Source organism: Ovis canadensis, chromosome 1 (genome assembly GCF_042477335.2).
Source record: "Ovis canadensis isolate MfBH-ARS-UI-01 breed Bighorn chromosome 1, ARS-UI_OviCan_v2, whole genome shotgun sequence".
Classification (NCBI taxonomy): domain Eukaryota; kingdom Metazoa; phylum Chordata; class Mammalia; order Artiodactyla; family Bovidae; genus Ovis; species Ovis canadensis.
In genome coordinates, this window is record NC_091245.1 from 66926245 (window position 1) to 66939358 (window position 13114).

Sequence of the window (13114 nt, forward strand, 5' to 3'; positions counted from 1 at the left end):
ATTAATAGCACAGACTGCCAGGCTTTCAGTTAAACCTTTAAATACCCAAAGGGAAGGGGCCACAGTAAACAAGTTTTCAACTGTTCCAAGACACTGGCATGCACTTTACTTTCATTGTTCACAGAAATGGCTTGCACAGCTCACTAATATTCCTAAGTTGCTGAAATGTAGGCCCCCGAACAGAAAGTGGCTTCAGCTTCTACAGCTCTCAACGAGGTGTGGAGCTTTTGCCACCTCGAGGTTAGGGCTCCTAAGTGCTGTTCTCTAAAAATGCAAATACACCTCCTGCCTACAGGTTACTCTTTAAAATCAGTTTCATTGATCCATGTTTTTAAAATATATTTTTTAAAAAGACCAAGTTATTGACATAGCTGAGTAGCAGGAGCTAGATCCTTTTTCTTTTTGCTTACGTACATTTTTTCTAGTTATCTAATGGCATCCAGGGAGAAGGCACTGGCAACCCACTCCAGTACTCTTGCCTGGAAAATCCCATGAGTGGAGGAGTCCGGTGGGCTGCAGTCCATGGGGTCGCGACCAGTTGGACACAACTGAGCGACTTCACTTTCACACACTGGAGAAGGAAATGGCAACCCACTCCCAATGTTTTTGCCTGGAGAACCCCAGGGATGGGGGAGCCTGGTGGGCTGCCATCTATGGGGTCACACAGAGTCGGACACGACTGAAGTGACTTAGCAGCAGCAGCAGCAATGGCATCCGGTCCCATCAGTTCAGTTCAGTTGCTCAGTCATGTCTGACTCTTTGCGACCCCATGAATCGCAGCACGCCAGGCCTCCCTGTCCATCACCAACTCCCGGAGTTCACTCAGACTCATGTCCATTGAGTCAGTGATGCCATCCAGCCATCTCATCCTCAGTCGTTCCCTTCTCCTCCCGCCCCCAATCCCTCCCAGCATCAGAGTCTTTTCCAATGAGTCAACTCTTTGCATGAGGTGGCCAAAGTATTGGAGTTTCAGCTTTGGCATCATTCCTTCCAAAGAAATCCCAGGGTTGATCTCCTTCAGAATGGACTGGTTGGATCTCCTTGCAGTCCAAGGGACTCTCAAGAGTCTTCTCCAACACCACAGTTCACAAGCATCAATTCTTCGGCACTCAGCCTTCTTCACAGTCCAACTCACATCCATACATGACTACTGGAAAAACCATAGATTTGACCAGACAGACCTTAGTCGGCAAAGTAATGTCTCTGCTTTTGAATATGCTATCTAGGTTGGTCATAACTTTTCTTCCAAGGAGGAAGCATCTTTTAATTTCATGGCTGCAGTCACTTCATGGCAAATAGATGGGGAAACAGTGGATGACTTAATTTTTGGGGACTCCAAAATCACTACAGATGGTGATTGTAGCCATGAAATTAAAAGGTGCTTACTCCTTGGAAGGGAAGTTATGACCAACCTAGACAGCATATTAAAAAGCAGATACATTGCTGTGCCAACAAAGGTCTGTCTAGTCAAAGCTATGGTATTTCCAGTGGTCATGTATGGATGTGAGAGTTGGACTATAAAGCAAGCTGAGAGCCGAAGAATTGATGCTTTTGAACTGTGGTGTTGGAGAAGACTCCTGAGAGTCCCTTGGACTGCCAGAAGATCCACCTAGCCCATCCTAAAGGAGACCAGTCCTAGGTGTTCATTGGAAGGACTGATGCTGAGGCTTAAACTCCAATACTTTGGCCACCTCATGTGAAGAGTTGACTCATTGGAAAAGACTCTGATGCTGGGAGGGATTGGGGTCAGGAGGAGAAGGGGACGACAGAGGATGAGATGGCTGGATGGCATCACCGACGATGGACAGGAGTTTGGGTAAACTCCAGGAGTTGGTGATGGACAGGGAGGCCTGGCGTGCTGCAGTCCATGGGGTTGCAGAGTTGGACATGACTGAGCGACTGAATACTTTTTTTATCCAAGAAAATAAAAAGACTAAACAAGTCATACTACTATACCCAAACTGCAGCTTTATTAAAAAAATAAATAAAACAAACAGCTAGAAAGAAATTAAATACCAAAATGCCAGTGACTATTTCCAGGTGGCTCATGGGTGTTTTCATTATGCATTTTCCAAATTTCTGTAATGCACATGCACTAACCTTTGATAATTGCAAAAATAACTGTTAAAAAGATATACTTATCTGGTTGCAGCACGTCATTACTGAACAGTAGTTTTGTGGTCAGTCACCAGAAATTGTGGAGCATTAGAGGAGGGAGGCTACTGCTCTCAATCTACACTTGGAAAGATGGAGATGTGTGGTGCTGGGGACCAAATGTGATGCTCAGAAAGGGGGAGTAACCTAGGACTTCTTTCCTTCCTAGGTCCCACTCTGGGTGAGACAGGCTCTACATGCCTGGAGTCTACATTTCATCACTATCCTTGCAATCCTTCATCTGGGTTATAGTGTTCTTGTGTTGACTTGTCTAGTATTTTCCCACAGCTGTAAGTAGTGCTATGTCAATGTCCTACATTTTGTGCAAGGGAGAAATATCACTTGTCTTCGTCGTCTGACACCTTTCCCCTACCACGGTCCACAGAAATGACAGAGGAGGTCTGATCTAATAGGGAAAGTTCTTCCTGGACCAGGGCTGGAATTTGCCCACCAAGGCCACAACAGGAGACTGCCTTTTAAATCTAGTTAGTACTGAGAAGTGAAGTGTTAGTCACTCAGTCGTGTCTGACTCTTTGTGACCCCATGGACTGGAGCCCACCAGGTTCCTCTGCCCATGAGTGGATAGCCATTGCCTTCTCCAGGGGATCTTCCCTACCCAGGGATTGAACCCTGGTCTGCTGCACTGCAGGCAGATTCTTTACTGAGCCACCAGGGAAGCCCAAACTAGTGTTAACCTCTTTACAAATGTGTAAGAACCATGAGACCTATTTTGAAGCAGTACAGTTTACAGAGATGTTTAGCATGGATTCAAGGCCCCAGTACCAACTACCTAACTAGCAAAAGGGCAAAATGTTGTTGGTCTTCACTTACACTGCCTAGCAGTCAGTTCAGTTGCTCAGTCGTGACAAGAAACCTTAGTGTTCATCAAAGAGTGATATGCAAAACATCTTCACATCACAACCACTGAGGGGGAGGGTGCTTGATGAGTATCCAAAATGTAAAAATAACAAAGAAGTATCGATATGCAGATTCTATAAACTAAAATGTAAACATCTGAAAACAAATCTGTCTCTACTACTAATTATTTACTAGCATCATATTCCGCTCAATTAGCTCACTGAGAAAAAACACATACTTACACATTCTTACATTTCTAAAGCCAGTGCCTTTCAAGGCCCTGTTTAATCACTTCTTGCTTATTAATACACAAGTATTAAAAAATCACACACATAACCCTCTTTCAAACTGCAAACTAAATATGTTCAATAGTGGTTCCTCAAAAGCCTGTATATTTCCAGAACTTTATTAAAATAAGAAAAGTAAATATATATGAAAACAGTAATGGAAAACAAGGACCTCTATCAGCTTTATTAGCTGCAATATGCATTATATGTAATTATATTTAAAAATTACATGTAATATAACAAAAACTTTAGTTTTGAAAAATGTTTTATTCAAGAATTTCAAATATTTTCCAAAATACAGTTTCCTAGATTGCTACAAAAGAAAGCAAATTTAATATGAAATTTAAATCATTAAATATGTTTCACTAGTATATACATATAGAATGCCAAGCAATTTATATTTAGCCCTGGAATGCGTACCATGTCTTTCATTTTTCCTTATTAAAGGCTCAATCCAGCACTTGGGATATAGGCTATGTACAACAGGCAAAGTTCAGTGTTCACAGGAATTTCACATTAGCTTCCTCAACTTACAGCTGTGGTAGTTTGTCCACAGGGGTGTCAAATTTGAAGTCTGTAGGAAACAGATCTGGGGCCCGAGGATAGATTAGTCTGTACGACTGCCTGATTGTAACATCAGCAACACCAGCAATATCTCCAATCTCTACAAGACAAAAATCAAAGTACTAAGTATAACTTCCATCCTAACTCCCTTCTACCTGCATTCTAATTTTGGGACCTGGTGGTATAAAATGTCTAAGTGAAAATGAAAACAAAAATATTTTTAACAGTTAGAAAGTAGCGCTATAGTAACAATAATGGTCTCAATATCTATTATCTTGAAGGGTTGTTAATTAACATTAAAAAGTTTACTATATGTAAAACATCTGAACAGTTCGGGGCATAGCAGAATGTGTGATAACTATTATACTGCTTACTGTATTTAGAATGGACTTCTTCACAATAAATTTTTTTGAGGATCACAGAAGTAATCCACGAATACATTCTTGTAAAGAAATTCACTTTATTATTTCTGTGTTTTAAAGTTCCCCTACATCTCCCCTAGCAAACCTCTATTAAGAGGTTCTTATAAGGTTAAAACCAAGTGGGATCACACTATAAATATTTTTCTCAAAACTCTTTTTTCTATTTAACACATCTGAGATCAAATAGCTATATATTACAGCATGATATAGATGGTTTTCACTATTATAAACACATACTGGAGCATATATACTGAGCTCATTTGAGTTATTTCTATACTCAAGAATCCAAGGATCTGCATTTACCATTTAAACTCAAGTGTGACTTTTTTCTTTTTCTAAATGAAGTCCCAAAGGACTGCCACATGACAATTATTTGGTTAGTTATACTTAATCAAAATAGATTTTTTAAACACACCCTTTAATACAACCTCATTTTATCTTTTCAGAGTTTTATCTTCTCCAGTTCGATATCAGTGAAATTTTATGGCTTCAAAGTGTGGATGCAGCCATCAGTAAATAATTTTAAATTTCCTTACCTTATGTTACATTCTATTTTTCTGGACATAAATACCAATGAATATAAACTGTATGTATATCAACTAGCTGCTGGGCAGGGAAAGAAAGGACCTTATATTTCAAGAAAACCCGTCACGTGAAACACAAACAGAAAGTGTCAAGATGATTAGAATAAACTTTACAACTATTAATAGGAATGAAGGTAAGGACAATCTGCCCAGCCACAGCTTCTCAATTTTCCAAGAAGACTCAAAATTTTCTTGAAAAATACAAGTGGAGCCCAAAGGGAATGGATAATGGCACATTTAAATACCTAATGGCTGGCTGCTTCTGTCTAATCATCTTCATATAATTTACTACTTTTGTTAACATAGGAGCATACAGCCTAAGCTGAGGTAAAGGCTATTCTGAATAGGGCATTCAGTTATGCAGCAAGTAATTTCACTTCCTCACTTTTAAATTTATGACTGCTCCTTTCTCTTTATAAAACTTTTTGCGGATCACAGAAGTAATTAATTAGTGAATGCTGTGTGTTGTGCTGGAGGAGAAAATGGCAACCCACTCCACTATTCTCCCTTGAAAAATCCCATGGACAGAGGAGCCTGCTGGGCTACAGTCCAAAGGGTCGCAAAGAGTCAGACACAACTGAGTGACTGGGCAGAGCACAGCACACAGCTTCTCTTTCTTTATAAATCTTTTTGAGGATCACAGAATTAACAAATACATGCTTATAAAGAAATTCACTTAATATTTGTCTGAAAGTTCTACAACAGTAAATTTAAAAATAGCTGAAGGCTGAACAGTATTTTCATGAAGAAACTGTGAACAGCATACAAAAGAAGAAAGGGAATAGATTTCACAGAAAGGTAAAACTTGATGCTCAGCACACATTTATAGTGTGCCTATCTGTAGGGTTCATGCCAGCTCCAGAGAAACAAAGCATGGCTGCCTCCTATCAAGACTTAAAAGGTAAGTTTTGAGGTGGGGAAAAACAAGACTATTCCAAATAGCCAGAAATATTTAGGGGATACAAATAAAAACCACTTCTAAAAATGGAAAAAAAAAATGCATGAACTAAAATTACTTAATTCAAATGAACAAAAAAGTTAAGTACATGGGGTTATGCCCGCAAAATATTTTTATTTATGAGCCACTTAAAAGCAAAATATTGTATTTTCTTAAGTTTTGATGCTAAGGAACTACCTCTTAAACATAGGCTCTGGATATTTACTGTCACACCTCAGAGAACTGCAGGTTCAGTTCCAGACCCCTAAAATAAAGCCAATATTGCAATAAAGCCAAACAGATGAATTTTTTGGTTTCCTAGTACATAATAAAAAATTATGTTTACATTGTAGTTTAAGTGTGCAAAATAATTTTGTCTAAAAAAAGAACGCACATACCCTAATTAAAAAAAAACTTTTATTACTAAAAAACAAAAATGTTAACCATCATCTAACAAACAGAATTGCCATAAATCTTCCATCAGTTAAAAAAAAAAAGCAGTGTCTGTGAGGTACAACAGAATGAGGTATGGCTGTACCTGCTTCATAACTTAAAATGGACATACAATCACATACTACAGCCTTCACAATTTTACCAATGCTCTTCCTGATAAAGAATCCTACCTTTTTGGGTCCTTTTCTCAGCTGATGCCTGTGAGGCCATGTAAATAGCAGCTGCTGCCACAGATATCGGGCTCCTTCCAGGAACCAAATCCAGTTCCACAGCTTTACGGGCTATATGAGTCGCTGCCATCTGTACTTGCTTAGGAAGACAAAGGTTGGAACAAAACCTGGACATGAAGTCCCCAGTTGTAATCAAATCCACACTGGTTTCTAAAGCTTTCAGAATAAGTTTAAAACATCGACCAATTTCTTTCTTAGAAATTCGTGATACAGCGCATATTTCTAAAAGACAAAAAAAGTTTAAATAAATAAATCCACCTAGGCCATGTAGTTCACCTTATAAATCTATCATTTTTTATTACAAAAGTAATATACTGCAAAGTTCTATCCTGCCTTGAAGATCAATCTAATTCTCTCAGTGATACTTCTCACAAAACTAATATAAAATTTCTCAATTAATTTAAATGTTTACAACACCTTTAAAAAAGAAAAAGCTAAATGTAGGTCTTACTATTTCAAAATATTAACTTCTCTGAAGTTTCAATTCACGCAAGTTTCTTCAATCAATCAAAAATTTCTTTGATATGTATTAATCTGTTGTAAGGGGTATATCAAGAAAATGAAAGAAAATATTCAAACTAAAGAATGCCTCTCAAGTTACACAATGTCATACATACATGCAATCTCTGCAATTACAGACAACAGCAAAATGTGATCAACTATTTGACCCTGTTCTAACATTTCAACTAACACTAAGAATAAATTTAACAGAAGTCTTAGTTTTAGCTGCAAGAACCACTGCCTCTTCAGTGTGACACAAGAAAACAACATATAAAATATTCCTGGATGAATGAAGGGTAATTATAGTCAAGCTAAAATGTCCAAGTATCACAGCAACATTGAATAAGCTGTAATGTTTTCATGCATAAACTGAAAACTACATGAAAAATATTAGTTCTATCAAAGCCTTCAACCTAGCTAAAAATGAAAACTGTCTAACTCAAGAGAAAAAATTTCGTGATTCTAAGGCTTAACTCTCTCACCTGTAGAGACCTGTGCCGGGAGCAGAAACTTTGCTGTATATCCAGTGTACACACTTGCAACAAAGGATTCTGAGGCCAGGCCTCAAAGCTCACAAAATACAGTCGAAGACCTTACTTACAGGGCTTACATGGACTAACATGACTTTACATGGGCAAACAGCCTGAAAAGAACATGATCAATATGATCACAGAATTTTTGTCAAGGAACAAAATAAGGTGCTGTTTACAAAGATACTTACGTGGATTACTGTATGTAACCAGGAAGCTTAATTTACTAAGCATCCAAGCTGCTGACTTTGGCCTGTCACTTTAATATGAAATAGATTAACATTTCTATCTAAACAATTAAAAACTTACCTTTAAATGTTCTAGGAACCCCTTCCTGTCTGCAGGCAATATAAAGACAAGCAGAAGCTATGGCATCATTGGCTCTCCCCTTCAGGCTCTTCTGTTCATACACTTGCTTGAATAGGTTATTTGTTCGATCCTTCAAAGCAGAGAAAAGTGAAAGTCGCTCAGTCGTGTCTGACTCTCTTTGTGACCCCGTGGACTATACAATCCATGGAATTTTCCAGGCCAGAATACTGGGGTGGGTAGCCTTTCCCTTATCCAGCAGATCTTCCCAACCCAGGGATTGAACCCAGGTCTCCTGCCTTGCAGGTGGATTCTTTACCAGCTGAGCCATGAGGGAAGTCCTCATAGCAGAGAAACTAGGTTTAATTAATTCTAGGCCATTTAATTAACCATAATAGCAAATTTTCATGTGTTCACTAAAATTATGCTAAGTCAAAGCCAGCACAGTTTACAGAATATAGACAAGAACTTACAACTATATTTCGAGGGAGGTTGATTCTGTCTGCCATGGTAGTGATTTCTTTAAATGCATTCATCATTGCCCGATCAGAACTACTCATGGTTCTCCTATTCTGGTACTTAGAATTACCAAATTCATCAAAACTTGCAGCTCCTGTACCCTATAAAACAAAGTTTCATAACTTATGCAAAAAAACTCTGAAAACCTGAATGAACAATTATTCTAAGAAAACAACTTGCACAATTTGACTCCATATTGCCCAAGAAATCTACCCCGAGCAACCTCTATTCCTCAAGAGAAAAAATACCAGGTTAAGGTGGTTTTAAAGAGTTTTTCTAGCAAATACTTTAAATGAAAACTATTATTACAGAATAACATAAACCATGAAATTTCACAGACCTAGGAGAAAAATCACGATTATCTCCAAAAGGTGCTTAAAAAAGGTAAGCAAACAAACCTCCCAAGTCCAGACTCAGCACACTGATTAATGGAGAAACATTAGCAGCATTACCACTAAAAGTCAGAAGACAAAAATGCCTCCTGTCACTACCATTTTCTAACACTGTACTGAAAAAACTAGCCAATATGACATGATTATAACTATAAAATGTAACTGTATAACAACTGTATTAGTATAATTATATTAAAATTTAGCAGGAAAGAGATATCAAGTACAAATCTGAGACCAAACTGATAAACTATCTTCAGATAATATCTCTGTATATACCTAGAATTATTCAAGAAAATCACTCAAACTGTAATGAATTCATCAGAGTGGCAAGGTCAAAATTAACAAACAGAAATCAATAGCCTACATACGTGTAATCAATCAGAACATGCAAGAAAAACCTGCAATTACAACAGCAACAAAAAAGACAAAATATCTAGATTAACTTAGAAAGAAAACTTTAAAACACCCACTGAAGGACAGATATGACCTAAGGAAATGCATACTATATTTCTGGATAAGATTTTTCATTAAGAAGTCAGTTTTCCCTGAGCCAATTTGAAAATAAATCTAATCCAACAGTGAAAATAATTACCAAGTTTTTTTTTTTTAAATAAACAAAGTTATTCTAACATTAAATGGAAAAGACCACTGAAGAAAATGCTGAAAAGGTTATAAAAGACGACTGCTGGTGCTGCTGCTAAGTCGCTTCAGTCGTGTCCAACTCTGTGCGACCCCACAGACGGCAGCCCACCAGGCTCCCCCGTCCCTGGGATTCTCCAGGCAAATACTGGAGTGGATTGCCATTTCCTTCTCCAATGCATGAAAGTGAAAAGTGAAAGTAAATTCGCTCAGTTGTGTCCAACTCCCAGCGACCCCATGGACTGCAGCCTACCAGGGTCCTCCATCCATGGGATTTTCCAGGTAAGAGTACTGCAGTGGGGTGCCACTGCCTTCTCCATAAAAGACGACTAATGCTCCCAAATATTAGAATAGCGTAGTGTGTCCTTAGACAACTAGACCAGATTAGAGAAAGGATAAAAAGTCCAGAAATATTCCCAAATACATACAGAAATTTAACATATGACAAATGCAGCATCTTAAAAAATTTCTTTGCCACAAATGCATAAATAATTGTCAAAGGAATCAAAAGAACCTAGTAGCAGTGGTTACCTGTTTCTGACACGGAAAAGGGACTGTGGTAGAAACAGAGTTTAGGGGTCAAGAGTGAGGAAAACTACTGTTCTTTTTATATATCTTTGAATCATGTATTTCCTACTGGAAAAAAGTAAACATTAAAAAAAGTAACAGTATTAAATTAGTTGTAATCTTAAAATTTGAAAACATTCTTAGTATATATTTTTCCAGCCTGTAAAGCTACATGCAGAAACTACCTACTTTTAAATACTCATTGTTAACTTTTTAACTTAGCCCACATCATGTTTTTCAAACTTAGTATGTAATTTATAGGGCATGAAAAAATGACCTGCTTTTGCATAATTTCTTAAAAATAGACTATGCAGTAGTATAAATTAAGTCCTAAAATAGCATATGCTTCCTGGATGAGTTCTTTGAAATAATGCCACTATTACTTCCAATTCAGAGAGCAGAGCAACAACCAGCCAGGCTGCCAGGAAGATTACGCTACTGCTTCTATGTAACAGCAGCAGGTGCCATTGACTGAACACATTATATACACTACATGTGTATAGATACTTTATACATATTTCCATGTAACCCTCAGAATGTCTCTGAGGTTGCAGTATTCTCACTTTACTGATGAGAAAAGTAAAGCTTAGGAGAGTCATAAATTCACCATTATTAGCAAATAGTCTATGATACAGTCATCCAATTTATCTTAGTGGTCTTGAGGGAAAAGAGAAAAGATTACTAGGAACATTTTAATATGAACTCAAAGAGCCTACAATACTCAATTTTTTTGTGCAAAATTGCTTCATTACAACAAGGGCCTAAGATATAGAGTCTGTAACTTCAGTGTATTAGTCTCCCATTTAAGACAGAAGAAATAAACAAGGCAACCGTCAGTACCACTAGTCTTAGTGGCTGATCTTAGTCTCAGATAGAGATTCCTCCCTGGAACAGTGACTGATAATTTTGAGAAGTTTCCAATCTCCAGGTCTTTGGTCAGTCTGCACCTGGCATTTCCTGCCAAATGGATTTATTACCTTGCCAATCATAGTAGACAAATCTCCATCACTCAGAAGAGGATTCTGAGAATCTCCAACTCGAGATGGATCTTTTGTTGCTTTATCATTGCTGAAAGTTCTCCACTCAGATCCTACATCGATAACTCGGTCACCTAAGAATATAAATGGAAATCTGAATTGTCTCGTCAAGATAGGATTTATTTAACACAGCCTAGTGCCCAACTTATTTCTTTTATTCCCAGAAAATCTCAACACAAACATCAGGCTTCAGCTTAAGTATCTTGTCTTCAGACTTTTATCTTAAAGTATTCCTATTGTGACAGTTCTATAATAACCCTCTTTAAACATTATGCTATGATTAGCTGTATTTTAACTCCTGGAATAAAGAAGTAGACAAAATAAAGACAAAAATAAAGTTAATCAAGTGAGAAAAAGATAAAGTAACAATGAAGAATCAAGATTTGAAAAAAAAAAAGAATAAAGATTTGAACAAAACGTGCAACAGGCACAGAAATAAAAACCAGAAAACACTGTTCATGATGTTATTAATATACAGTTTAAAGAAATTACAAAGTTTTCATGGGCAATGCTCTGCAAAGAACTAAGCCTAAGGGGATACTTTAGTAACTATTTGAAAATATTGAAAATATTTGGGGGTCAAATAATTCATACAGAATAAACTTAAGCCTAGAATCAGTAAGCAAAAAGGTAGGTAAACTTTTATTTTTACACAAAGAAGCAGTGGCTAAAAACGCCAGGCCAAGAAACCAGACAGGTAGATTTGGTGTAGATTACTGCTTTGAGGGGAATGCTCAACAGCTGGTAATACCTCTACCACAGACAAGCGTTAACAAGAACACCTGCATTTGCCAGTCACTGTGCCCTTAGTAAATGTTATTTTTCAATCCTTAAAGCTTTATAAAAATAGGTATCACTTTTATTGCCACATTAAAAATAAAATTAATTTGCCTAACATCACACAACTAGAACTGAAATGAGAATGGGATTCCAGAATCTGTTCTATACTGCATTTATAAAACATTAGCTTTTCACCAATGTGATAAAATTAAAAGCAGGAACCAGGCCATTTTCATCTGTGCCTATATATAGCAAACAGAAAGGAATGGAAGAAATAAGTTATCTCAGTAGTTAAAAAAAAGTTGATATTGACAGTCAATTAATATAATGGTTAACAGTATGGACTCTATCAGTTGCTGTTTAGCCTTGGACAAACTTCCTCATTTCTACAGTAGTGCAATGATTCAGCTTTAAATTTCCCCAATTACCTTATTTTAAATAAATTAAATAATACAGTTTCAATCCATATGAAGTGCTTAAAAACCAGTTCAAAGTAAGTTGCTTGATATTAGCTATTTAATGCTATAAAAATAAGATGACATTCTGACAGTTTGTTATTAATTCTGAATAAGAAGAGCACCAGTTGTAAAACATTAACCTCCATACTAGACAAGTATCAGAGTGCTCTGCTGCAGTATTTGGTATGTAGGACAGCAAAGGAGGTGGGGAGAGAACAGAGGAACTCAATGCAGACTACTGAACTTTTTATATATGGTAAACTAAAATGCTTATTGGAGAAGACAATGGCACCCCACTCCAGTACTCTTGCCTGGAAAATCCCATGGACGGAGGAGCCTGGTAGGCTGCAGTCCATGGGGTCACTAAGAGTTATTAAACAGAGTAGAGTGATCTGACCTTAGGGTTTTAGTTTAGAAAACAAGTAAATACATAACAGAATCATTCCTGATGATTTGGGGCAGACTTTTTCTTCTTTTGAATACTCAAATCACTTAGGAATAACCAGATCTCACTTGGACTACCACATGTCCATGTCATAAGACAAGTGCGATAAGAGATAGGAACACCACTTGCCACACCTTAGGCAGTGAAAATGGCCAAGGAAAGCAGAAGCTAAATCAGGTAAGGCAACTTCTGTGGATCAGAGATTCAGCAGGCGGCCCAAAATAAGAAGAAAAAGTTACATTAATGGGATGGTCAAGATGCATTTCTCTGTTTCCTCCTAATAAGAGCAAACATCACTAAACATGAGAAGCAATTCTAATTATGTAAATTAATAATGAGTTTTAAAACTTACCTGACATTAATGTAAAATCTGTAACTGTGCAGAGTTTTACTACAATACTAAGCAAGGCCCATGTCTCAGAGAGACTACTCTAAAGAGACTGATTTTTGT

The 13114-nt window shown here is 37.3% G+C and overlaps 1 protein-coding gene across 1 annotated transcript in view; it reads right to left on the reverse strand.

The window, feature by feature from the left end:
• Nucleotides 1-3546: 3546 nt before the first annotated feature.
• GTF2B (general transcription factor IIB) overlaps nt 3547-13114 on the reverse strand; it is a 31346-nt gene continuing 21778 nt past the window's right edge. The window contains exons 3-7 of the mRNA XM_069596825.1: nt 10921-11054; nt 8300-8446; nt 7830-7959; nt 6430-6711; nt 3547-3963 (exon numbers count right to left, since the gene is read on the reverse strand). Of these exons, the coding sequence (XP_069452926.1) occupies nt 3830-3963; nt 6430-6711; nt 7830-7959; nt 8300-8446; nt 10921-11054 (827 nt within the window). The 3' untranslated portion in view covers nt 3547-3829. The remainder of the gene's footprint in view (nt 3964-6429; nt 6712-7829; nt 7960-8299; nt 8447-10920; nt 11055-13114) is intronic.